We start from the raw sequence: 26717 nt of genomic DNA on the forward strand, positions 1-26717 counted from the left end.
CCACCCAAAAGCTCTTGAAAAGGTTTGCATGAATGAGCTGATCAAGCTTTGTTTCTGCTCCCGTGGTTTGCCCTTTACCCTTTGGCCTTTGCCCAGCTCCGTGGCCAGGGGAGCGAGGGTTTGGCCACAGATCACTGCACAGCTGGCCAGATGCTCTCACAGAGGCACAATGAGCTGTGGCGGGGGCTCGCAGTTCCCCCTGCTCCCCGCTCCCGGGCACCGGCATGCTTGGTGAAACCCAACACAGCATTTTTCTCCCACTGCAAAGATATCTTCCGTGTGGGTCCTGTGCATGGGCGGCGCGCAATGCCGCCCCAGCGCCAGGGGAGATGGACGCTGCTTCCCACCGCATTCCTGGCGCTGCTCCCCATCTCTGTCCTGCTTTCCTTCCACTGTGCCTGTGCTGATGCAGCACCCTCGTGGCCGTGCCAGCCCTGGCCTTCACTCCTCGGTGTGAGCCCTTGGTGCCAGGATGGATCCGGCGGCTCTCCGCCAAGTGCGGGGACACGGTGCCTGTGCTGCTGGTGCAGCCTGGCCCTGATGGGACATTTGCGTGTGTCACTCAGCTCACGCGCGGCTGCAGGCAGAGAAGAGCTGTCCTCTTAGGTTGGGCTTCATCTAGGACCTTTATATTGCTGGCTGGTGAGGCTCCGGGGTCTCGGTCTGCCTGCAGTGTCTCCAGTTGCAGGATCACTCTCTCTATGCTTTTCCCGTGCCCCTCGCGCCGCTGAGCCATGCCCGGCTAGGGCACTGGCCAGTGCCGAGGAGCTGGGCACGTCCTGCGGGCGGGCGCCGGCAAACGCCCGCCGACTGTCCAGCTTGTGGAAAGGTGGCCAGCAGGCTGCGAAGGCGCTCCTGAGCGCCCTCTCCGCTCTCACACGCGTCCCGAAGCAGAAACAGCCTCCTCTCCCATTTCTTGCCCGTTGTGTAGCCAGCTGGGACTCCGTCCCGTGCAGGTGATGCCGCTTTCCCGGCTCGTGGGTAAGGCACGGATCAGCTGGGTGAGCCAGAGACCGCTGTGTAGTGTCCAACGGCATCTAGGTCGCAGTGACAGCCTGGGCGACACGTGCAAATCTGGGTATGTGCATGGCAGCTTGCTCATGCCCGCGCGCGCACGCCTGCCTGCGGGCTGCAGCACCGCCGACAGCAGGGTCTGGAGCAGACGATTCTGCGCTGAGTAACGTAGTAGTGGAAAAAGTTGACAGAGGGAGCATGACACCAGGAGCTATTTGTTCAATCAATGATTTACCAGATGTGTACACTGTACTAAAGGCTTGTAAACATACTTTAATGGCCAGCTGTAAATCCAGGCAGTAGCAGTGCCAGCTTCATCTCCATCGGACGTGTTTTAGGAACAGCCGTGTAAAGGCTCTGAATCACTGTGTTATGGGCTCTGTCAGCTCTGCAATTGTGCGTGTAAATCAAAGAACCAATGTCCTCAGGTCAAAATTATTTGAATGTCAGGACAGATTTTATGACCAGCAGCTTTTCCTTTTCTGGGTTCCCCTGCAGTTTCTCGTCGTCCACAAACGGCATCTCCAGAACACTGGATTTCCGTCCCAGTGCCCCAAGTGCGTGGCTGTGTTTTCACTGACTATGTTGGAAGTCTCTTTTGTTAATCACTGAAGCAAAGCGTCATTAGTGAGAAGTGCAGAGTGTACACAAAGAGGAACTTGCCAAATTACTAATAAGCAGAAACTCCATCCATCTTAATGAGACAGGGTTAAGAAAATAGCAACCTAGAATATACACAATGGAGCCTTTCCACGCTGTTTATTCACGTTAGGAAGTTGGTCAGAACTCCATCTCTGGTGCTGCTTGGAGATTGTTGCGTGGTTTCCAAACCACAGGCTGCTTATGCTCTTGCAAATCATTAAGCATGAGAAAGATAAATAAATAAGTGGATGGATGGCTGGCTCAAAAAGTTATTAGAGGGAAGATAAATGTCTGGCCTCCAAACAAATGAAACAACCACACAACTAAATACTGGTTCCAGGCTCTCTTCACCGCTAAGCAAGTCAGGTTTGCGCCAGGCAGCAGGTGAAGAGGACGTTCGTGGCAGCGCCAGGAAACCTCCCTGCGGGCTGGGGACGGGATGCCGCACGGTGCTGGTGGCACGGTGCCGGTCAGGCGGTGCCTGACTTGAGCAGCCGGTGCTCCTGCGGTGCTGCCGTGCCACCAGGTCCGGGGTTGAGCTCTGGACACCTGCACCAGAGCCACCCGCACTGGGGAGAAGCCTTCATTTGGGGAAAGTCAGGGAAAAAATACAAGCCCCTTTGTTTTCTGGGTTTTGTTATGGAGGGTACAAGGAAGAACTCTGAGAAGCCCCAGCCAAGGGCTCAGCTTTCCTTCGAGGCCAAGAGACCTGGAGAGCTCCCAGACCCCCTGGATAATTCACATACTCACCCGGTGACCAACGCGAGTGCCTGTTAAGGAGCCTGCGGTCCCCCTGGGGTTTGGTGTGCCAGGTCTGCAGGACTGAAGGAAGAGCTGCCATGGGCTGGTCCCTCTGCGATTGCTGCTGGTGTTGCAGGTTTGGGTGCTGGAGAGGACCCTTCTGCGCAGAACTGTGAGGAGCTGCTGCCCAACCGCCGTGTGCAGAGCAGATCTGGGGGATCTCTGGTGATCTCGGGGTGCGGCAGGTTGGTTCCTTGGACAGAGGGTTGCTGCAGAGCGAGAAGCGCGAGGAGATGTTTCCTCGTGGTGGGCAAGTCTCCAGCTCCCTTCCTTCAGGGTCCTCGCCAAAGCAGCCAAGGGTCCCTGCGTGCTCCATCCCCGCGGGGCTGCTCCTGGGCTGAGGCCCCCGTTGCATCGGCCTGGCAGTGTGATTTATAGCTTCCCGGTGACTTGCAGCCCTTCCCCAGGTTGCTCCGGCAGCACAGAAGGGGTTTGCACCCACTCGGAGGTGCCTGCACACCTGTGCTCCACAGCCACGTTTTTCTTTGTTGGGTAAGAAATGACTTGCAGCACATTTCACGCAAGCAGCTCAGCCCCTGGCGATTTTATTGAACGCCAGTGCTCGCTGTATGTTATTCAGACGAACTTTATATATGCTACAGACCCTCTCAGCAGCCTGCACCTGGTCCAGGGCAAAGCTGAGCCTCACAGAGAAGAATGTGCTGTAATGCAGCAAGTTATTACAGGATAAATATTTATAAGCCCCTGTAAATATTTGCCATCAGTTCCCTCCTGGGACTAGGGGCAGACGGTCAGAGTTTCAGCAGTGCTGAAGGCATTAGCTGTTGTAGTTCTTTATGTGTTATCTCAGCTAGTAAACCCTTTGTTGATTGTGTTTAGTTATAGCATTTAATGGTGCTAATTTCACACTAACGGGAGATATTGGCCAGAATTGTTGCATGCCTTGGTCCTGCCCCGGGACAGCTCTTGGTGTCAGCATCCTCTGCAGCCCGGGCAGTGCCGGGCACCAGGCTGGGGCGGCCAAGGGGGTCCCCGTGCCTGCAATCCCCCCCCCCCCGTGCAGATTCCTGTGACACGGGGTGAGGGAGCGTTCCTGGCTGCATCCGTGTTACTGGAACCTGGGAGCTCTCTGCTGAGAAAACCAGAAAACAAACATGGCAAAACTAACATCCTCCTGGGCAGGCTGACCCCGGCAGGGGCTATCGCCTCTCAGCTGCCCGAGGGGGTGTCTAATCTAAAGCAAATATTCCCTGGGGGTGTCCAGGGGCTGTCCTGCTGCAGGAGGTGGCGCGGGAGCTGCGCGCCACTGCAGGGCTGGCACGGTGGGCACGGTGCAGGGATGTGGTGGGTGGGCTGCCCCCGCCAGCCCTTTCCATCCCCTCCTCAGCAGGGACACGGGCACTGCGGGGCAGCACGAGCCCTGGCGCCGAGCAGCTGCGGGTGGTTTTCGTGTGGCCCCGCTCGGGGCAGGGACGGCGGATGCCTGTGGCCAGGCTCAGCTCCCCCATCGCTGCCGCCTCTGTTGGGGCTGAGACGGGGCTCGCGCAGCGGTGGGAAACCGGGGAAGAAATGCCAGGGCAGGCGAGGCCATGACTCCTCCATGCCCTCAAACGCAGCAGTAAAACAATGGGCCCTGGGCAATAGCGCTTGCCGGATTGTTGCATGGGACTATTTGGGGGCTCCACTTTGCTGCTCATGCACGAAAGCCAGTCATTTGGCAAAAATCAGCTCAGTTAGCAGCCATTGTTCATAAAGAGCCCGGGGCTGAATGGGCTCAGGGCTAATATATTCTATTATCCCACGCCTGCCTGTTTCCCCAGGGTGGCGTGGAGGGAAACGCACATTCCAGTGCCGGCAGCTGGGGCAGAGCGTGCCCCGCGGCACTGCCCGGTGGGCAACGCGGCTGGGGAGGCCGGGATGGGGTGGGAGGGCACTGCTCTGAACCGGCGAGGTGGGTGTCAAGGGCACGGGGGCACATCAGCCTCCGGCCGTCCCTTTGACGCCGAGTGCCCGCCACCGGTGGACGTGGAGGAGAGCAGCCACGGCGAGCAGAGGAAGCTGCGGTGGGGGCAGAACGCATGGTCCTGCAGGCTGCCGGGGTGGACAATGGAGCCAGAAACAAGCGCGGTTAATTGGGCTGAGCTTTTCAGAGGGTAGGAGAGGACAGCAGATAGCCGAAATTGTGCATGTTGCAAAGCATCTCATTATTCAGTAAGAATATGTCAGCTCCTGTGGGAGAGGCAGCAATAAATGGCTATAAAGCAAAGTTAAATGATGACATTAGAGACTAAGCTGAGATTTAAGAAGCAGTGGGGTACATAATTATGAATGGAAATGGCTGCACAGGCTTTGCTCAGAAAAGTTAATGCCCAATTTGGAAGAGGTTTGTTGGAAGAGCAGCCCTTCTTGGGCAGCTGCTATTTAAGAGGTCTTATACTGTGTATTAATCAATTTAGTGGTCTAGACCAGAGCTGTTGGCTTTTTGGCTTTTTTCTTTTTTTTTTTTCTCCTTTTTTTTTGAATAAAATAAGTTTTTCTGGGCAATTCTATGTCAGTTTACAATTCACTCTTGGATCCCCGTACAGGTGCTGCTGCTGTGAACATGGGTATCAGATCCAGAAGAGAAGGGAGGCAGCAAAGACCTTCCTTGGGCTGAATTCAAGAACTGTCCATGCTTTGAGTGGGGATGGATTTAACAGCCAAGGCATGCCGCCTTGTAGCTTTTCCGCTTGGACCACGGTCACTGAACCGTGGCATGCAGCCCTTCGACCTCAGCAACTACTGTATGGGGTGTCAGGGCTGCTGCCAGCCCCGTAATCAGTGTGGGATGCTCTGGGCGCGTGGTGGCACACATCTCTGGAGTGACCATGCCAGGACATTCACCTTGCTCCACGTGGTATTTGCTGAGCTGGGGGTAACCAGAACCCTGACTGTAGTTTTAGCACAGTGTTACTGCTGTTGCCTTTGGAGGGCTCCCCAACTTTCCAACAAGAGTTTCCGAACCCCTGTCCTGCCTGCCTCGCTATGATGCTTCCATCACACTGCTCGGCCTGGAGTAGAAAGATTACAGCAATGCTGAGTAAAGCCTGCCCATTGCTGCTGCAAGAACAGAGAAGTTCTGAGACTTTCTTATGATCTTGCAATTGAAAATGGAGAGTTAGTTGCACAATTTGCTTCTCAGTGCTGCAGATGAGCAGGGGTCACATTCCGGGCCAGAGACTCGTACCTGAGGATGTTACACTTGGGTGCAAATAAAGATTCTCGAGAGAAATTCATCCCAATAGCCCTGGAGCAGACCAGTGCCCTGGTTGTGTACCGCACTATAGCATGCCTCTGGGACACTGCGGTATTTTCTACATTCTCAAAACTGAGATGTTTTAGTGTTTCTAAACTGATGTTGGTAAGAGCAAATCCTAGGCTGCCAGAGTTTCCCAAGAGATGAGAAACCCATTTTGTAGCTGTTTCTTGGTGCAAACAGTGATCTGCGCTTTGCTACCATTTCCTGAGCCCAAGCAGCAGGAGAGGCCCTGCTCCATCCAACTGCCCCTTTCATTCAGCTCCTGGCACCTTATGGTGAGGATTTCTCTTGTTTACTGCTGAATTCTCCACCCCATTAGCGGTGCTAACTGGCTTCTCTCTCCTGTTGGCCCTCAGGTGAAAGTGGCTCTTTCACGCTTCCAGGCTGCAGAGCCTCTTCCATTTACCTCTCAATGAGGTGTAGTTCCTGTATGAAACAGCACGAGCTGTTTATGCAGAGGGCAGCAGCAGTAACGGGAGCTTTGTATGAGTCTGGAGGAGAGCTCAGGAGAGCTGCCTCAGATGCGGCCGCACGGGCACATGAGGGGCAGAGCTGCTCAATGGCCAAATCTTGTGCACATGGGGACTGAGACAGCTCCTTCTGCCTGGCTGGCGCCGAGGGGCACCCTGCTCTGCCCGCCGAGCGGCCGTAGGACAGCACGTCTGCGCTGCCCACCACCCTCAACGTGTCCCGCTCCCTGCTTTGGAGGGCAGCGAGTCTCTGCAGGCCCTCGGGAGCGCAGCAGCTGGTGCCTGTGCCCGTGCCCATGCCTGTGCCCGCTGCAGGGAATAGGGCTGGCCTGTGCTCCCGCCCTGTCTCCCAAGCACAGCCGTGCTGTGCCAAGCGTCCCACACTGGTCTCTGAGCGGGGTGCATAGCAGCGGCTGCAAGCCCTCTGCCTTGCTGTGGCCGAGCTCCTGCTCCGAGGAGCTGCGGGGAGCAGTCCCTCCGTGGAGCGCTGGAGCCACAGCAGGCAGCACTGTGGGTCTGCTCTACACGTGCCCTTTCCTTGGGAGGGGAGGCGAGGCACCAGCTCTGCTGCGGGGGGAACAGCAGATGCTGCTGTCGCAGGGCCTCTGCTTCCCTGGCAGGGCTGGAGCCGCGTTTCCCAGGCGCAATACCTCTTTAAGAAACAGACCGACTTTTTCTCTCTCCTGCGTGTTTTTTTTTTTTTTTGTGTTTTTTTTTTTTTTATTTATTTATTTTTTTTGCAAATACCATAGTTTTTGTTGGAATTTGTCCACAGGGAAGTGAGGTTAGCAGGGTCCCGTCCAGGTTCTAAAAAACATCTGCACCCTGGGAACGGCGGCTCAGGAGCTGCCCCGGGCGCTGCCGGCACCGCCGCCGCACGGCTCGGGCCGCCCTCGGGGGAGGCAGCCGCGGGGGGCTATGGGGTGAGCAGCCCGGGGGTCTCCCGGTGTCCCCGAGCCCCCGCCGGCCGCCCACGGCACCTTCCCGGCCCCCCCTCGTCGGCCCGGGGTTCCGCCGCCCTCGCTGCAGGTGGCGCGGGGAAGCGCCCGCTCCGGCGCCGGGGCGAACCGGGCTGCACAGCGCCGCCGGGGTCGCGCCGGGCGCCGTCCCGCAGTCCGCGGAGCCGCCGCGGGGGACGAGCACCCAACTCGGGCCGCCCCCGGCCGCGGGGCTGCGGAGCGGCAGCGGAGGCGCGGCGCCGTCGGGGCCCGCCCGGGCGGAGCGGGGGGCGGGGCGGGGCGGGCCGGGGCGGAGCGGGATTGGCTGCCGGGCTCGCTGACTGACACCGGCGGGCGAGCGCGCGGCGGGCGGCGCCGCTCTGATTGGCTGCGGGGGGCTCACAAACCCGCGGCGCGGCGCGGCGGGGCCAGAGCGGGGTCGGGGCGGCGGCGGGAGCGGGAGCGGGAGCGGCGGGGCGGCGCGGCCTCCGGCGGGGCGGCTGCCGGCACCGGGCGGGCGGCGCCTCCGGCAGCACTGGGGGCCCCAGGCAGGGCGCAGCCGAAGGGGCCGTCGGCGGGGGCGCGGGGAGGGTGCCCGGGGGCGGCCACCGGCAGCAGGCGAGCGGCGGGGAGCGCCGTCGGGGCCGCCGTCGGCGAGCGCGGCGATGGGCGGCGTGCGGGGCCCCCGCGGGGCCGGCCTGCGGGCGCTGGTGTCGCTGGCCGCGGGGCTGCTGGCGTGCGGCGGGGCCAGCGAGTACGACTACGTCAGCTACCAGTCCGACCTGGGCCCGTACCCGGGCGGGCGCTTCTACGCCAAACCCCACCAGTGCGTGGCCATCCCCGCTGACCTGCGGCTTTGCCACAGCGTGGGCTACGACAAGATGGTGCTGCCCAACCTGCTGGACCACGAGACGATGGCCGAGGTGAAGCACCAGGCGAGCAGCTGGGTGCCGCTGCTCAACAAGAACTGCCACATGGGCACCCAGGTCTTCCTCTGCTCCCTCTTTGCCCCTGTCTGCCTGGACCGGCCGGTCTACCCGTGCCGCTGGCTCTGTGAGGCCGTGCGCGACTCCTGCGAGCCCGTCATGCAGTTCTTTGGCTTCTTCTGGCCCGAGATGCTCAAGTGTGACCAGTTTCCCCAGGATGACGTCTGCATTGCCATGACGGCTCCCAACGCCACCGAGGTCTCCAGGCCCAAAGGTAAGGGGTGACCAGTGCTCCAGCGCTGCTTCTGGCGCCGTCCCCTGAGCAGACAGGGCAGGCGTTAGCCTGGGAGGGCTGTGTGGGACTGAAGGGGGTCTTGCGGCAGGAGGAGGCTCACCTGAACTCTCCTTCTCGGCAGCAAACCTCCTCCAGCCCCCGAGCGCTCCTGTCCTGAGGAAGACAGGACACCCTGCTAGCTCCTGGCTCCCTCGCAGAGCCGAGGAGCGCGGGGGCATGGTGGGTGCGTGGCTGCTTTGATCCCCGTGCAGTCACTGGGGCCGCGCTCTGACCCCTGATGGGCCAGGGCTCCTCCGACCCTCCATCCTCCGGGTGCTGCACTGCCCCGGCAGCGGTTTCTCTGCCAAACCCAACTCCTGCGGGGCTGTTCTTGGCGGCAGTGGGACATGTGGTCCCCATGGCAGACAGTGCTGCCTGACTGGAGTAAACAGTGGCAGCAATCTTGGCGGGTTACCTCGCTTCCCGAGCACTCCTGGGGTGCGGCACTGGGCATCCGTCAGCTGCACGTGTGGGCGAAATCCATCCCTGCCCTCCCAGGTGCCAGCGATGGGGTGAGAGACTGACCAAGGAACAACTGGGGAGAGCAGATGTGGTTCCTGTTCGTTTTCATGATGTTGGGCAGGTCTGTTTTGTGCCAGCCTGGCTTGTTTGTGCCAGTTGCGATGAGTCTTGCTTGTTGCGGAAAACTTAAATAAATATCCCGGTGTCACTTCAGCATTCTCCATCGGAGCTCTTTGAAGGGCTGGCAGGAGGGATGTTTGCAGAGGGAGAAGGCAGGGGACTGTAAAAGTGCAATGCTTTCCTGTCCGGAGCTTCACTTCAGGACGGACGCTCCTGATTTCATGGGGATAGCGCAGGAAGGCGCTTGGGGACGGGGGAGCTGCGCGTGGGGCTGAGCGATTGCCATGGCTTCTGTGCTGCACTGGAGCTCATCCGGAGGGGAGGTCACCCTTCGCAGCGGCTGCTCACGTGCGGTTACCTTTACAGACAAAGGCTTTACATTGTGCTCGGCTGGGAGCCCTCACCCAGGACCGCGCAGCGTTGTCCCGCTCCTCCTGGTGGGACTCGTGCTTCAGGGAGCCCTTCAGTTACGGGGCAGGAAGGGAGCACATCCCGCAGCGGAGCGGTGACACTCTGGGGGTGTCCCCAGGAACCGGTGTGGGGGCACATGGAGAGTGGCGCCTTGTTGGGACGGGGCAGTGGCTGTGGGCAGGGAGGGACACCTGAGCTCGACACCCGCTGGGGCTGTGCAGGGAGCGTCTCGCGTCCCGGCAGTGGCATCCAGAGGCAGGTGGGGTGCAAAGCACGTGCCCCCGCCGGGGGGTGAGGTTTGGCTGCTCTTGCCGATGGCAGCACAGCCACTCTGGCTACTTCGCCGTGGCTTGCGCTTGCTAATGCGATTGCTGGAGGAAGCTCTTTGTTTTCCAGGAGGGCTCTAAAATCATCTGTCCTGTGTGAACCTAGACCCTTGGTCAAGACCGCAGCTGCGTCCTGTGTTGTGGGTACAAAGGTGGCTTTTATTCCCCAGGGACTTGCAGCCAAGTGTGCTCCTGGGGCGGATGGGGCTGAGCTGCTCGCTGTAGAGCTGCCCCTTCCAAGGACCAAAACGGAGTTTGAGCTCTGTGCAGGTCATTCATTTTGGAGACATTAATGACCACCTGGTAACAGTCTTCTAGATGAGCAGCATCTGCTGTTTTCCCTTGTGTGATTTAATAACTAACTTTTTGATCACCTTTCAGACCTGTCCTGACAGCAGCACTGAGGTGGGACATTACCGTTTTCTTTCAGTGCTGCTAATGTGCTCATCAGCACAGTATTTGGTCACCGTGCTGTTGTTCACAGGCATTGCTAAAGTGACTTTAGTACAAGGAATTGCTTCAGCTCAGGTTTGAGTCCTTTGTGGGTCTATTGCTGGTCCTGTTTGGGGTGCGGAGAGCCCGCATTCTGCACAACCTTTAGGGTGTGTGAACTCGCTCTTGAGTGAACGGTAAATCGGAGCTGGGTGAGTATTGCACAGAAGCATTGCAGCCACTCAGATAAATCACTGTCTGCTAAATAGCTTTGCATAACTTATGTCCCAAGCACTTTCACATGAGCAATTTGTTTGCAAGGATGTTTACAGAAAATAAGTCTTTAAAATTGTTGTGCAAATGTGAACTCTCTTCAGCATTCAGCGGAAGAGTGGGAAAGCGTAAGGTTGTTCACATCCCCTGGCTGCTTGAGAGTGTTTCAGGAGGAAACCCCTGCACGTGCTGTAGCTGAGCCCCAGCAGCTCCCGAGGGGTCAGGCTGAGCTCCCTGTGCCCATTGCACCCGCTGCAGCCCTTCTCTGTGAGGGGACGAGCAATCTTGCCAGAAGATGCTTCTTCCCGGTGGGAAGGTCAGCCCCCTACCCCCCTCCCGCAGCCTGCTGTGCTGCACCCGCTGCCCTTGGGCCGGCGTTCACGGCGTTCACTCTGGTTTGTGGCAGAGGCGTCTGCATGTGTTCTGCAAGTAGCCCTCGGTGGATGCAGCTGCACGTGCTGCATATGCCCCATAGAGCTCAGAGTGAGCAGAGCAAACTTAATTGCAGCCACCGCTGTAATGTACACCGGCACAGACGTGTCTCTGCACTGCTGCTCCCGTGTTCCACAGGAGATCCACGCGTGGCTGCGGTGACGGCGGGGCCGGACCCGGCGAGGTGCCCGGTGCTTGGCCCTCGTGCAGACGAGGGGTGGCACTGAGCGTGCCTGTGCTGCTGCGGTTCAGCCCTCATCCCGGTGCGTGCCGGCTCCTTCCCCTGGCCCGGGGCTCCGCTGCCGGAGACCAGCACACAGTTCCTGTGTGTCTTCATGAGTGCCGGCTCCTGGAGCCCCTTCGGTCCCAGGAACGGGGGTGTGTTTCCTCTTGATTCGGAGAGGGTCAGAACCCACCAGTCTCCCCCCTTTTCTCTGGGCACTAATAAGAATGAGCCCTTTCAGTGTTTTTCCCCATTAACACCTCAGAATTGGAATTTGTTTCTGCCTCTCAAAGAGCTGACCCGCGGAATTCCTTTCTCCTTAAGCACGGGGCGGTGAAGCCTGCGGGCCCGCAGGATGCATCGGGGGAGTTGCAGATTAATACAGCATTACACATTCCTTCTCCTGCCCCTGCAGTAATCCGGCGCTGAGGCCGGGCGTTAGAAAACGGTCAGCAGGGAAGAAGTGAGCTGGAGGCAGGCGGAGGTTGCGCTTGGAGTGGAGATGTCAACTGCAGGGGATGGTCCCCAGCCGACCTGCAGTAGGCGAGGAGGCAGGCGGCTGTGCCCGGTGCCGTGAGTGGTGCCGCGGGGCGCAGTGCGGCCGGGCGCGTGCTGGCATGGCCACCTCTGGGCCACTGCAGTGGGGACTGCCTGAGGCGGGAGGACCGGAATCATGGTGGGGCTTCTTGTTGGTTCTGCAGCCTGGGATCGTGCGGGAAGGCGAAGGTGAGGTGCTGGGCAGCGCTGTGGGCTGGAGGACGTTGGCCATGATGCCTCGGGAGCACTGGGAGACAGTTCTAGGACAGCTGTGGCTCCACAGAACAGCAGTTTTCCTGGGACACAGAGCGGTGCCAGAGCTGGTTGGGGCCCTGATGTTTGTGTTCCTAACCTCGGTGTGATGGGGTGTCCCATAGGAGAGGAGCATTTCCCTTGCCCTCGGCATGGGACAGTGTCCCCTGGCAGCCCTGCAGGCACGTCCGTGCTGCAGCGGGGCACGGGAGGCAGGGATGGAGGATGCTCCCCGCATGCAGAGCCACCTGGCGTGCAGCTGGGGTGACCACCGGGGTGCCTGCTGACACTCTCCAGGCCATGGGAGTCCTCCTGGCACGGGGGAGCATGCTGGGGGCTTCACCCTGGTGCAGGGCTGCGGCAGTTGGGCAGTGGGGTGCGTGGGTGAGTCCCTGCCACCCTGCGTGTGACAGAGCGTTCCCAGGGGCTGCTGTGGCACAGCTAAAACAAAGCCCGTGTTTTCACCAGGGAACGATGAGTCTTATTTTCTAATTTTTTTTTTTTTTTTTTTCCCCTCTTTTGTTGCCTGGAAAGCTCATGGGGTGAACGTGGCAGTGGCTTCCATGTTGTTTGTCTGGCCCGTGTAGGCTCGGCCAGTGGTGCTTTGGCTGCTGAGGCACATCGAAGGCTTTGCACACTGGGATGTGCGGAGATGAGCTAATGGATTGCAGGTACCCCGTCTTGTTCCTACAGGTGGTCCCCAGCACCATAACTACCTCTTGGCACTGCAGCAGAGACAGAGCGCCGGGGCAGTCACCCTCCTGTGAGCATCCCCTCTCCCTCTGCGTGAGCTCCTTACGTGCACAGCCTGCACGGAAATATTCTGACTGCTGATTTTAAAAATAAAGCGTTGGGAATGTCATCACGTCCCCTCTCCAAGGCTGGCTTCTGCCAGCGTCGCTCTAAGTTAAGACGGTAAAAGTGGCAATTGAGATGGTAAAAGTGGCGATTGCACATTAAGGGTTTTGGAAGTGGAAGTTATGCAGGCGATGGGCAGCTTTCGCAGGTACCGGGAGTGGGACTGTGGAGTCTTCTGTTGGGTGCTGCGAAGGTTGCCTTGTGGCTCGCACATTGGGGCGATGGGAGGGCCAATTGCTATGCATGTGTGATTAATAAAGACGTGGTCTGTGACCCCAGGAGTTCGCGTTTGGCACAGAAAAGATTTGGGGGGGGAGAGGGGAAGAACAAGCCACAGAAAACAAATGTCTCGCCTGAAACCCCGTAGGGCATCTGTGACTGAGGAGACTCGACTCTGCGGTTGGCACGGGTCGTGGCTGTGCCTCCCTCGCCAGCCCTTCTGGCTCTGCTCCCCTATTTTTTCTGCAACACCTCTCTGTTTTTCCTGTCCAGCCATGCTGCGGGTTTTGCTGGCCTGGCTGCGGGCTGGAAGGGGGCGAATGCTCTGTCTGCAGGCAGGGACCGGCAGATGTTTCGCTGCAGCGCCGTCCCTGAGAATAACTCCCTTGTGTGGGAAAGAGCCCTCCGTCCTGCTGGACCCGGAACAGAAGCAGTATCTCCAGCTCAATAAATTCACCCGCCAGTAGCACAAATCTGCGTCTGTGCTGCTGGGTGGTCTCTGCTCCGGCTGGAGACGGGAACCTGGAAACAGATTTTTATTCTCTGGGTGAAGCGAGCTTTCCTCCCAGGATGGATCCCAATGAAAAGTTCTGGGCTGGCGTTTCCCGAGAGGAGGATGTTGGCCTCCACCAGTGGAGCAGAGATGGCTCTCCCTGCTGGAGCCACGCGGCTGCCCTGCAGGGGTGTAGCTGGGCCGAAAACAAAAAAGAGAAGATGTCCGCTCTCAGACATCTGCTGTGGGGGCTTCTGGAGGGGGGCGGTGCGTGTGAGAAGTCCATCACTAACCAGTGCGGCTCTGGGCAGGGCAGGCGGGAGGCAGGCGAGGGGCTTGCCCCGCAGTGCCCGGGCAGACTGCGGGGTGGTCCCCGGCACCGAGGGAGACCCTGCGCTGGGCTGTGCTATGCCAGCCCTGACACCCCCCCCCCCCCACCCAGCTCCGGGGAGCCCCTCAGCGCGTGAGCTGTCCCTGGGCACCGTCCTCCCGCTGTGCCGGGGTTTGGGCACCGTGTGCCCGCCTTGGCACGCCACGGGGAGGGAACATCGGTGGGCTGTGGGCCATGCCCTGCGGCAAGCGGCTCCCCTCAGCTGAGTGCCTGGCGCTGAAAACCCCTCTCCTTGCCAGCGCCGTCCTCCTGCTCTTGGCAGCTCCCTGCCCGTGCCCGGCCCTGGGGCCACCGGCAGCGCTGGAGTGGCGGTGGCAGGAGGCTGCCCGTGGCCAGCGCTGCCCCCTCAGCTGGCGGACGGCTCCTGACCCGCGACAGGGTGTCCTCCCACGGCACTGGGACCTGGGACTCCATGGCAGGGTGCCTGGACACGTGTCCCCTTCGAGGGCAGCGGTCTGACTGCAGGGGCAGCCCGGCCCTGCGGTGCTCCTTGAGCTGGCTCCTCACCACCTCTTCTCTCCTCTTGCCAGGAACAACCGTGTGTCCGCCTTGCGACAACGAGATGAAGTCGGAAGCCATCGTGGAGCACCTGTGTGCCAGCGAGTTTGGTAAGGAGGAGCGCTGGGGGCATGGGGAGGCTGTCCTGGGGGGTGCAGGGCAGCGTGGCTCCTGTGTGGGCCGGATCCCCGACCACTGCCTTTCCCTGCCACCCTGAGAGTGGAGCGGCCAGCGGTGTGGCTGGTGTGGCCGCGTTGCCTGTGGGCCTTCCCCGAGGCCAGGCAAGCGGGCCTCTAGGTGTCAGTGTCGGCGCGCAGAGGCGGGTGGTGGGACGGGGACGGGATGTGTCCGGCTCCTGCAGCCGAGCGTGACCGGGGACCAGGGTGGCGGGGTCCCGGCGGCAGTGCCTGCGCTCCTGCATCGCCCCGGCTGCAGTGCTGCAGCATCTCTCCTGCCCCGCATGGAGAAATGCTGCGGGGATGAGGCCCCCAGGCATGGCATCACCCGCCGAAGCGGCGGCACTGCAGGCTACGAGGCGTCACTGCCCTCGGTCCGGGGATGGGGCAGAAGTGGCAGCGCCTGTTCTTTGGTGATTTCAGGGGGGGTTGTAACTTAACCCTGGTGTTCCCGAGCTCTTGTGTTGCGTGGGTCCCTCCACGGGGTGCAGTCCTTCAGGAACAGACCGCTCCAGCGTGGCTCCCCCGTGGGGTGACGGATCCTGCCAGGAGCCTGCTCCAGCGCGGGGTGCCCTCCACGGGGTCACAGCTTCCTTCAGGCACAACCATCTGCTCCGGCCTGGGGTCCTCCACGGGCTGCAGGGGAACCTCTGCTCCGGCGCCTGGAGCACATTCTCCCCTCCTTCACTGCCCTGGGTGTCTGTGGGGCTGTTTCTCTCACATACTCTCACTTTTCTCTCCGCCTGCATTTGCTGTTTGCAACTGCTGTTTGCAGTTGCAGGAATGATGCGTAGGATGGACCCTTATTCCAATTGCAGTCATGAAGGAGCAAACCAGCTGCTTCCTTCCCCCAGGTTGCTTGTACCGCTGGGTTTCTTTTCAGCAAAGTTTTGCTGCACTTGTCAAGTCTGGGTGTAAAAACCCAAAGCCAGTCCTTGTCTAGCCAGGGCCAAGCAGTGAGCTTAAAAAATGCAAAGCTACTTGAAAGCTGTGTCCTGAAAGTATTATGACTGAGTGAGTGAGTCAGACAATCATAGGTAAACAGAACTCAGAACTTCATTTTAAAGAAAGAGTATCACAGGGAAAAATATTAGCTTTCTCAGATCAAACCCAGAATTAACTGGTTTTGACATCCTTGCTGGTGTATGTAACTTTCCCGGAAGGTTATTAAAGGCATATTGAACAAGGTGTGCATTCCTCGGGGATTAGCACTTGAATGTGCCCTGTGCCAGAGCGCGCTATGCAAACCCAAACCTGCTCTGCATGCCGGCGTATTACCCTTTCTGCTGGAAATGAATTCTCAACTCTCCTGCAGATTTGGTATGCCAAAAGTCCTAAGTTCAGCACAGACTTTTTATAACAGGGAAAAGCACCAACGGGAACGCCCATGTAATAGTTTCCCAGGAATGCGCGTGCCTGTAGCTGGGTCCGATAACAGACGCACCAGTTTGTGGGGGCAGAGGGCTGGGGAGTGGGACGCGCTGGTCACCCGGCTGATGGGCTGAGCGCTCGGAGGCGGCTGAGCTGGAGCACCGAGCTCTGCCCTGGGCAGGCAGGAAGGACGTGAGATGTAGGAGCAGGCGGGAGATGAGGCGTAGGAGCTGCCCCTGCCCCACTGCATCCGTGGGGAGAGACTGGAGGGATCTTCCCAGCCGGTGGTGAGGGAGCGAGCGGCTCTGGGACCAGCACAGCTGGTTTGGGGCAGGGGCTGTGTGCCTGGGTCTGCGGTGATGCAGAGGCATCGCCCTGGTTCAGGGGATCTGGGCTTGGGGACCTCTATCCCGGAGGAGGAGCGAGGGGCACTGGCCGGGTGGCAGTGGCGGCTCTGTTGCCAGCAGGTCACTGCAATACCTGTCGCCTCTCCAGAGGTGCGTGAGGAGCAGGTCGAGGTGGGGCCCTGCGGGTGGGCAAGCACTGGGAAGGGAAATACGAGTTTAGTCCCTGCCACTAAACATCCTCCCCGTGCCTTGGGACAGTTACACAATGGGGAGCAGAGGCCAAGCCAGAAGTATTCACAGCCTCGGTGGAGTGGCTTGAGATGTTGACTTGCCCACAGAGTAAGTTGGTTATTGAGAAATTTTGTGGTGACAGCGTTCAGAGGATGGAAATATTTCTTGGCAGGCAGCTCCCTGGGTAGGGCTGCGGTGAGTGGCCAGATATAGTGTTACCGGGCTCCGCGAGAGCAGAGGAGCAGCAAGGAGAGGAGACCTCAGCCCCCGTGCCTACCCCTAGTCAATCCAAAACGGCTGTGAAGGTTTTCACAGGAGCCTTTGGGGTGGTGGGTATCGGTGCCTGTTCCCAGGACAGCCATGTCGGGTCCCCGCACGGAGCGGGAGGAACGTGAGCCAGCTCAGCAGGCGCAGCTCGCCGGGAGGAGCTCTGCTCTTGGCCATGTCGGGGAGCTCAGTGATGTCACCGAGTGCTCTATGCCCACATCCAGGTGACAACAGCTTGTGCAGACAAACACGGCTATATTTGAACCAGCTCCCGTGAGACCTTGGCATAGCTTTAGTCGTAATGTCGGGTGTCACAACTGTGTCGCTGCACCCACCTGACTCGCCCAGATCACCACGTTTCTCCAGCTCTGTATAAAGTCATTTGTTTTCTCTGCCAAAGCAGAGTCTGATGATTTTTCTGACCATTGCAAGGAATTTGGGTTCATTCTTTGTTCTGTGGATCAGCACAGCTTCAACACGTAACTTCATTTTTTAAACATCAGCTCCTGCTAATGCTGAGGTTGGTCTCATTCCTCCTCCTTCCCACTCCTACTTTCTCTTTTTGTCTCAGAAAGAGGTTTTTCATCTGAAAACAAGATGCCGTCCCTACTGCAGAGAAGTCCAAAGGCAGCTGAGCAGGACACAGCTGGTGTGTGCTGCGTGTGAACCCTCACTGCCTTCACAATGGAAAGTTGGTTGTGTCTCGGGTATACTTTTTTCCCCTTCTCCTCCCTGTCCCCAGACTCAGCCGCGGTGGGAAGCTCATTTGTACGGGATTTTAGTGGTGTAGGTTTCATGCAGCTGCATTTGGCGTTTTCTTCCTTCTGTCACTTTTTCCTCCCATCCAGGAGGGTCCTGTGTGCACGTGGCACTGCCTCCACACGTGCCCAGTCTGTAGCCCGCAGGGGAGCGGGAGCAGGGGGAGCGATGCGGTGCAGCCCTTACCTGTGCCCCGCAAGGGAGAGCAGTGCAGAGAGCTCCCGGGGTGTCCCAGCTGCGGGGAGGAGACAGCGGAGGAGGTGTCGACCTTGGGAAGTTTTCTCAAAGCACAGTGCGTGGTCCTCTGTTTAGTCTTGGGGGGTTACTGTCACGGGGTGACTTCTCAAGGAGAGCTGTTTATCTGGCACTAAAATACATTCCTGGCCCTTCAGACTGAGATTTCTCAAACACATCCACCAAGGTAAACACCAGCAGCTGACAGGTTACAGATCCTCATCAAAGCCAGACACGTACAGTAAATGTTTAAACTATCGTGTGCTGCATGGAGCAGCTGTTGGTGGGTCCTGCACGGATTCCCGCGGTAATGTTACTGTGGGTTTCACTCACTACACACAAGACATGAGGAGCACTTTGCCCGCCGCTGGCGTGCGGCCGTGCCAGGGTGGGAGGTGGCTGCGCAACAGTGCCGGGAGCGATGTCGGTCTTGAGGGTTGTGAAGGAAGAGAGCTGCATCCAGCCGTGAGCACAGGGAGACTGTAAAGAAAACGGACCTTTCTTCCCTGGGCCAGGAGAGGGCCTTGGACAAGATGCTGGGGCTCGGAGGGGTGCCAGGAGACCGCCAGCCTTGTGCGCCAGTGGGGCTCTGGGTTGGCGTTCGTTTGAGCAGCGGTGGCCGTGGGCTACCGGGGGCTGGTTTGAGGCAGCTCCTCTCTCCGCTGGGCTGCCGGCAGCATGGCGGCTGCCCGAGGCGCAGGATGGCTCTGGGGTGGCAGCGCATCTCGCCGTCCCTGTGGCGGTGGCTGGGGCTCGCCATGCGGTACGCAGAGAGGTCCTGTTGCCCCCCCGGCTGCGTGTGAGTGCTGCTGCGCGTCTGGGCGCCGAGGTGGGGGGCAGCAGGAGCGTCGCCCGGGGCTCGGAGTGGGGCTGCGGCAGCGCAGCGCAGGGGGTGTCCGCGAGCGGTGCAGGGACCCTCGCCCGGGGCACACACCAGCTCGGGGGGCCGGGCCGGGCCGGGTGTGCGTGGGCTGACTGCAGTGTGGATTTTGGCGCAGCTCTGGTGTGCGGGGGGGATCGGTGTACGCGTGGTGAAGGGTGAGATCACCCCTCTGTACCCCACAGCCCCCCGGGGCGGCAGCCGGGGCTTGTTTCCCGCTCCTCGTGCAGGCTGGGCTGGCCCTGCAGTTCATTCCTCTCTCTGTTTCTCTTGGTGATTTTATTTATTGTTTCTGCCCTTTCTCCGGGGTCTGGGGGGATCCTGCTGAACGGCTCTCGCTGCACTGGAGACTGCAGTGCAATCAATACGCGCTGTTTATTTTTTCCCGTGACTGACAGCTCTGCGCCTGCAGCTTTCTCCTCTTACAGCCCTAATGTGTCTTCTGGCAGGTTTCCTCCTCCTGAGTGATTTCTAGGGGAAGGAGCAATGAGGCCGAAGGAACAGCAGAGCTTTCCCTTCTCTCACGTTCCCTTCGCTGCCCCTGAGGTGCTGGAGGGGGCCCGGCCCGTGCAGGCAGGAGAGCGGCGGAGGCGGCGTCTCGGTCGCGGGCTCCTGTGTGCTGGGAGCGAGGGGTTGGAGGTGCCCGTGGGGCACGTCCGCGGCGGTGGCATGGCACGCAGGGTGCGGGGGCTCGCGCATCCCAGCCTGTGGCAGCCCCTGGCACTGCATGGTTCCTGGGGACGCGGAGAGGGTGCCCGAGCCCCGGTGCTGGGGTCGGGGAAGGAGCACGTGTTGCTCTCGGGAGGCACCAACGCAGTGCTCCCAGTTTGCCCGGGAGACTGGGTTTCCTCTTTCCCCACGCTGGGGGTGGGAGTGGGAAGCTGGGGCTGTAGGGACACGGGTAAGATACGTTTTGAGTTGTGCTTTGTCAGGCTGGACCCCAACCAGCTCTGTGGCGCCTTTGCTGCTCTTGGAGCTGCTGCTGCCAAGAGTAATTTCACTCTGAGTGAGCAAACACTTTCATAAACCCTGTTTCGTATTAGCAGAAATAAAAAAAGACTTTTTTATATCTCCAGCGCTCCTGACTCTGTCTGCATCCAAGATAACAGAGCTGTGCTGCCATCTGATAGGAGCCGTTTGCAGCTGGGGCCAAATTCCTGGCTTGCTCTGACAGGGGTGCATCTCCCCGTGCTGGAGTCTGGCCCTGTGCTGATGGGAGCTGCGGCTGGTGACGGGGCAGTCGCGCATCCGGAGCCACCGCTGCCCTTCTCATGTGTCCGCCCTGTGCATCCTGTAGTTGCAGCAATCCAGAGGGAAGCGCGAGGCAGCTTGGGGCCACAGGGGAGGAGGACCTCGGAGGGGATGTGGCTGCCCATGCTGGCCTTCTCTTCCCTGCTGCGATGGTCGCTGGTGGCGTGGTCCTGCTGGATGGTGCCCTGGGAGAAGGAAGGGCTGGTTGGTGCTGTGTTGGGAACAAGGACGCCGGGGGAATTCTGGTGCACACAGGCTCTTTGTGGGAGTCTCCACACTGTTCACGGGTCGTGCAGCAACATCTAATTCTCGTGCCAGCAGCTCCCGTGGCAGCAGGCAAGGTGTGGTGAGAGGGTCAGTGCCTGCGCTGGGCTTTTGGTGCCGGCTCTCCTGGCTGTGACAAAGCGCTGGCGAGTGGCTCGTGCCTGGGCAGACTCCGGCTCCTTGGCGCTGGGGCTGAGCAAGGGCAAGTGTGGGTTTAGTGCCCCGGGAGGATTTCTGCTGTTGTAAACACAGCATGGCTGAGAGCTGTAGCGTCCCAAATTAAATCCCGAAATCTGCCTTTCTTGTGTTTCCCCCCCCCCCCCAGCCTGACTAATGCTTTCACTTCTGTGTTTTCTGGGAAGAGCCTTTGAAGTGGGTGGCTGGATGCTGCCTTGTGCCAGAGGTCTCCTGCCATGACTTGCCTGCAAGCAGACGTACCGGCAGCGCTCACAGGGAAGGTGTTTTGGGACCATGTATGGCACAAAAGTAAAACCTGTCCCTGTGCCGTGCAGGAGTGCCCCTCTGCCCTGAGCACCATCAGCTGCACGACCCCAGGGCGCTGCCAGTCCCTGTCCCTGCGGGCATGGGTGTCCTGGAGGGGTGTGCAGTATCCCTGGAGATGCTGCTCGCCCCCGCCCCCAGGGGCTGCAGTCCTGGTACCGTGCTGTGCTGGATCCCGCACTGTGTCTCTGCAGCGCTGGTGATGTTGCAAGCAGAGCTGAGACAATGCCTGGCTGGAAAGGGCTTTCCTGGTTTTATGTGTGGTCCTGGCTGCAGCTGGCCACCAGTGCTGCTGGGACGGTGGAGAATGGGGCTCCTCTGCCATCACCTTTTCGTGGTGAGGCCGGGAGTCAGCCCCTGGTCCCATCTGTGCTCCCCACTTTTACAGGAAAGTTGGTGGTCCCTCCGCAGCCCCCGAGGCTGCCGTCTGTCCACATGTGCTCGCAGCGAAGGGAGTGAGGACTTTTCTGTGTGAGCCCATCAGCCAGCATCTTCGGGAGCAGGGGGGATGCTTCGATTAACAGGAGCTTGGGTGAAAGCGGAAGGTGTTGGGTGCGCTAGGTGAGGAGGTGTGATTGCAATTTAGTGAGGGACCTCAGGTTTGATAAGAGGTTGTGCTGGAACATGTGTGTATCGTCTGAGAGCTGGGATCTGCCGTGCTTCCCCTGCAGCGACGCAGAGCCGCGGCAGCACGTGGGATGGTGTGGGGCGATGCCATGGGCGATGCCGGGGCAGTGCCACCATGGTGTGGGCAGGCTGCAGGGGCTGGGCTGGGCAGAGGCTGCTGCGAATAACCCCCCCGGTCTCTTCCTGGGTCAGCTCCCTCCTGGCAGTGATGGCACAAGATTTAGTCTGCGCAAGCACGCGTGTCCTGGGGTCTGGGAGGCAATTTCATCTCTTCTCCCACTCGGCGCTGAGACGGATTTGGTGTGTCCCAGCGGGGTGGAAAGGCCAGGGCTCCCAGGGAGGGAGCTGTTTGCTTTGGCAGCCCGGCTGGGTCCTGGAGCCAAGACTCGATCCGTCCCGCTCCAGCCGTTCCCCCGCTGCCGGGGCGGAGGTGTTCCTGGGGCCGGGGGGATGCCAGGAGAGCTGCAGCAGCGGCAAGTCGCTCGGTGGTGGCCCCTGCCAAACCCTTTCTGTTTCAGGAAAGCCACAAGCCAAGGGGCTGCCTCCCGCTGCGGCGGGGTGCTCTCGGAGCTGGCAGTGCAGCCGGGAACGAACGTGCCCTCAGGCGCCGCTTTTGTGATGTGCATGGAAGACGCCAGAGCTGAGCTGTGTGTCGACCCCGCTGCTGCGGAACGCGCCGCTCGTGCCCGGGAGTCTCGCCCGGAAAGCAGGTCTGGGCTGAAGGAACGCGGCCCGAGTAGGGGAGCAAGGGGACCGCGAGGACCAGGTCACTGGCAGATGGGTGAAAACTGGGCGGTGATTATAATGCCTTTTTTTTTTGCCCTTTGCTCGTGTGGCTGCTCAGCCACAGCATGGCAGCCGACACTCCATAGTCCTTGAGCCAGGCTGGATTTTACCTGGGCAGCACTGCAGACTCCCTCTGCTGATGACAAGAAGCGGATCGTTGCTGTGAAGAGCAGAGTCCTACACAAATTATTTGCACCCCTGGTCAGCTGCCTCATTAGTCCTCCTGGTGATGTCTGATCTTGGCTCTGTGCACTGCTTTGCGAGGTTTTGTGAGGTTCGTGTGAGATTTTAGTTCATGCCTGGATTTTTGTCTCCCCTGGGCAGCTCCCACGCTCCCTCAGCCCGCACACGGAGCGCTGCTGCTGCGCAGGGACGGCAGAGGCTGCGAGCTCCCTCGGCACAGCATTGCCCAACCCTCCTCGTCGTCCGTCGACTGTGATGCTTGAAGCAGGACAGCACCTCTGTGAGCTGCCAGGGTGTTTTCTTCCTCTAGCAACAAGGATCTAAACTTGCAGCGATCACAGCAAAGCGATTTGCAAACAAACCATTTTGAAAAAGTCTCTTATTACTGGTATTATACCATTCCTCCTGCAGTGACAACCGCTGGGTTTAGTGCAAGAGTTCAAAGTCAGAACGGATAAAGAAATTGAGGTTCATATTGAGGGATGCTGCTGCTGCCCAACTAATGTCACGGAGCTTAGAGCTGCCTGAAAACCACTTGCTCCATTTTCCAGATTTGTTGCAAATTGATCTGGTTCAGCGTCTTTAGCTCCTTAAAGCTTGCGTCTCTTAGACTTCTTAAACATCTTGAATTTGGAAAACAGAGGGAATGAAAATTTCACTTAGGTTTCCAGTCCTGGATTACTTTCTTGTACAGTAACAGTATAACACGACACAGCCCTTGGCAAACACAGCAGGCCTTTTTGGCACATGGGCAGATAAATACCATCACTCCCGCTGCCAGCGCAGTGGCTGGGAGCAGGGGGGTGGCACAGAGGCTCTGCTGCCTCCTCACATTGTCATCGGGCTGTCCTGCTGCCATTCGTGTCTGGAACGGTGAGCAGAGCTGCTGTCCAGAAAGCGACGTGTGTTCATTGCTACAAGTTCCAGCAGAGCAAGACTTCAAGGCACGATGCTGCGGGGACCCGTCTCCCTGCCAGAGCCAGAGGCTTCTGCATGCCGTCTGCTGCACGCGCTCTGAGACCCAAATGAGAAGGGACAGCACGTAATTAATCACCTATCCGAGCACTATTTATCTGCAGCTCTGAAGTAAACTCCCAAATGATGGAAATATGTTAGTAATTTTTGGCCATATGGGCTTTTCCCCAAAAATGGGGCAGAGCCAAATGGCACAGAAGTGATACTTTAATGTACAACACATTTCCATCTTTTTTCCCATGTATACTAAATTCCTCTTCATGGTTGTGGCAAAGGAACGTTAATTTTTTTTTTTTTATTCGGGTTGCGATTAACTCTGGAAAATGCTGAACCCAAAAAGGAAAATATTTTCCATGGAAGTCGTATAGGATTAAGTCCCCTTCTCCTGGGGAAGGTGCAGGCGCGTGGCCACTCCGTCCGGCTCTGCCTCCTGCGCACATCCCGGCCACGCGGCTGTTTGCCGGGGGCATTGCTGCTCCAACGCTCGGTGCTTGGAAACGTCTTCCAGAGGCACCTGAGGGCCGGGAGTGACTGCAAACAAATGCTTGAGGAGCCAAGTTGGCCTTTCAGATGTCCCTTTCAAGAGTCTCTCTGTGCGCTAGAGCGGGGAAATCACCTTGTTTGCTCAGCTAGGGGTTTGCTAGCACAGAGCGTATCGCCGGCTCTCAAATAAAAAGCCCCCGGCGTGCTGTGCTGGGGGGAGGGAAACAGGGCCGTCAGTGTTGTACCTCGATGCTCTCCGGGGCGCGGGGGTGGCTCTGCTTCAGGCGGGAGGGTTTTGGTGTCGCGGTGAGCAGGCCACGTCATTGCAGGGGCGATGGCGCCGAGGGGGGAGCGGGGGGTCAGGAGTGGTGCGGAGCGGGTCGGTGGGTGTCTGCGGCTGGGCAGGGGGCTGCTGCTGGCCCGGGGCGGCGGTGCCAGTGCCCCCTCGCCCCCGGCCTCGTGTAGCAAAGGCTTTGTACCAGCGAAGGCTGCTCAGGAAGCGTTTTTTTCCCCTCTCTCTGGCTTGTCTTTCAGCTCTTAAGATGACCATAAAGGAAGTGAAGAAGGAGAACGGGGACAAGATGATCGTCCCGCGGAAGAGGAAGGCGCTGAAGCTGGGGCCCATCCGGAAGAAGAACCTGAAGAAGCTGGTGCTGTTCCTGAAGAACGGGGCCGACTGCCCCTGCCATCAGCTGGACAACCTCGGCCACTACTTCCTCATCATGGGCCGCCAGGTGAAGAGCCAGTACCTGCTGACGGCCATCTACAAGTGGGACAAGAAGAACAAGGAGTTCAAGAAGTTCATGAAGAAGATGAAGTCTCCCGACTGCCCGACGTTTCCGTCCGTCTTCAAGTGATGCGGTGGGCGGCGGGAGAGCCGCCGCCTGGACCTCGCGCAGCCCGGCACGGCAGCTCAGCCTCGCTCCTCGCAGCGGGGGTGCTGGAGCCGAGCCCCTCTGCGCCTCCCTCGTGCTCCTCGGAGCTTCCCTCGCCGACCCCAGCCCTCCTGCCTCCCCGCTGCTGACATTTTCCTGGTCGCCCGAGTGTGCACGTGTGATGCATATGCACCAAATGGTCGCTGAGGTCACACACGATTTATGTTTGCAATATCCAAAGACCTGTTGCTGTTCGGATATGAACATTCATTTACATAGCAGCTGTCGGGTAAAGAGGGCAAGCGGAGGGGTGTGAAGTTATGTCAAGAGATCCCGCGATTGCAGAAAGGACCCTTGTGACCATGTTACTCCTGTCTTTGTGGCTGCAGGATCACCCTAAATTAGCTCCTGTTTGAACCGGAGCCGGCCAGTTAGAAAAACATCCCATCCTCACAATAAAAGTTAATAAACAAGTAGTGGAGAACCCATTACATCCTCTGATAAAACCTCCTAATAGCTAATTGCCCTCACTGTAAAAGAACCCCATTGTAGTCTAAACCTGCTTAGTTTAAGCCTTAACCCGGGAGTCCTTGTGACGCCTTGATCGGCTGCTTCGGGGAGCTCTCCCTTACCCGCACCTCCTGTAAGGTGTCACCGGGACACCTGCGCTGGCCGCTGCGAGCCGAGCTGGCCGAGCCCTCGAGCCCAGCGCCGTGCTGCTTCTCCTCCAGCCTTCCAGTCCCCGCGGCCCGGGTGGATGGTGCGGCAGCCCCGCCGCGGCTGCGGGGCCGGTGGCAGAGCGGGGACACCTCCACCCGTGTCTCCGGCCCTGTGCTGCCCTGCGGCCGCAGCGCCGTCCAGCTGAGCGTCCCCCACCTCCGCCTCCTGCGGCGGCGTTCCCCTGCGCCTGGGGCCGGTGCTGCTTCTGCCCAGATGCCGCATTCGGTTTTGGCCACGGGAAACGCGTCCCGCTTGCTGGCCAGCCCCGCAGCCCGGGACTCCCCGCTGGGGAGAGCTCGCCGCCAGCGCCGCTGGCTTGTGTCACTCCCTGACTTTACCAGGGATATTTTTTGTAGTTTCTTCAGGCTGCTGGCAAAATACCAGACTGCAGAAGGCCAAGAATTGGTCCCTATGGAGCGCCACGGGAAGTGCATCGTCTCCATCTTTCCCTCTTTGCAGTCACTGCGGGACCTATCAGTTTCTAGGTTTTTCTCTGTTTGATGTGTGACAGCTTGGCTTTGTATCATTCTGATTTTTTTTTTTTTCCTTAATTAAAATGTGATGTTAGTGTGAAGTCAAATAGTTTATGAAAGACAAAGAATATTGCATCCAAATGATTACATTTATTGACCAAGCTGAAATTCATTATTCCATTAATTGGACAAGTTCTCTTTTCCATAGACCCATATTGCTCCACATTAATTATACTATCCTGCTTCCATTCAGTGTTCTCATCAATCACGATTACTCTGAGAGAATTAATATCTTGTGATCTGAGATAATCCTGTTGTGTTGCAGTTAAGTGAAATAACAAATCCTCATTTTTGAGGTTTAAACCAACCCCACTCAAAGCTGGTAAATTAATTATTCTTTAGCTCGGGAGTGCTGTTTATTCCCCACGTGGGGACAGAGCCACGGCCTTGATTGTAGAAGAACTGTGTGAAGAAGCCAAGCGCACTGAGGAGTGATGTTTCACAGCTCACAGAGAGATGGATTTAGGACGTGAACTCTGTAGAAGGTCCCCATAGTTTGCCTTAGACCACCATTGGTAGTAGTGTTGTTTCTTTGATGCAAAATTAATCATTGTAGATAATGTGCTCTTTCAGTGAATTAAAGAATAATAAATAAACCATAGGCTTTCACGTCACAGATTGATGAGGTGAAGCGATGGGGAAGGCTGACAAGCTCGGCCCTGTCAGAAACAGCCCGTGGCCCGGAGTGCAAACTTTTTGGCATGTTCTCTTGAATTCAGCTCAGTTGCCTTTTCAGTATAATATTATTGACACAAGGAAAACTTTGGCCGTTCGGCCTTTCTCGTTATTGCCTTCTTCTCTTTGACTTCACCCCAGTGAGAAGTATTGGGGCTTCACTCTGCCCGTGCTAAAATTTCAGTTTATTGAAGGAAGACTGCCATAGCGTTTCAATAATAAGATATTGGGACAAAACCTGGCAGTTATTGAGTTCACAAGAGCCCGT

The 26717-nt window shown here is 58.5% G+C and overlaps 1 protein-coding gene across 1 annotated transcript; it reads left to right on the plus strand.

Annotated features, from left to right (window-relative positions):
- Window positions 1-7789: 7789 nt before the first annotated feature.
- On the plus strand, window positions 7790-24503 carry SFRP1 (secreted frizzled related protein 1; the record flags this gene model as incomplete). The annotated part of the gene is made up of 3 exons (XM_082495862.1): window positions 7790-8324; window positions 14344-14421; window positions 24181-24503. The coding sequence occupies 3 exons, from the start codon at window positions 7790-7792 to the stop codon at window positions 24501-24503; spliced, it is 936 nt and encodes a 311-aa protein (XP_082351988.1).
- Window positions 24504-26717: the final 2214 nt, after the last annotated feature.

This window comes from Vanellus vanellus (genome assembly GCF_965231255.1).
Source record: "Vanellus vanellus genome assembly, chromosome: 26".
Classification (NCBI taxonomy): domain Eukaryota; kingdom Metazoa; phylum Chordata; class Aves; order Charadriiformes; family Charadriidae; genus Vanellus; species Vanellus vanellus.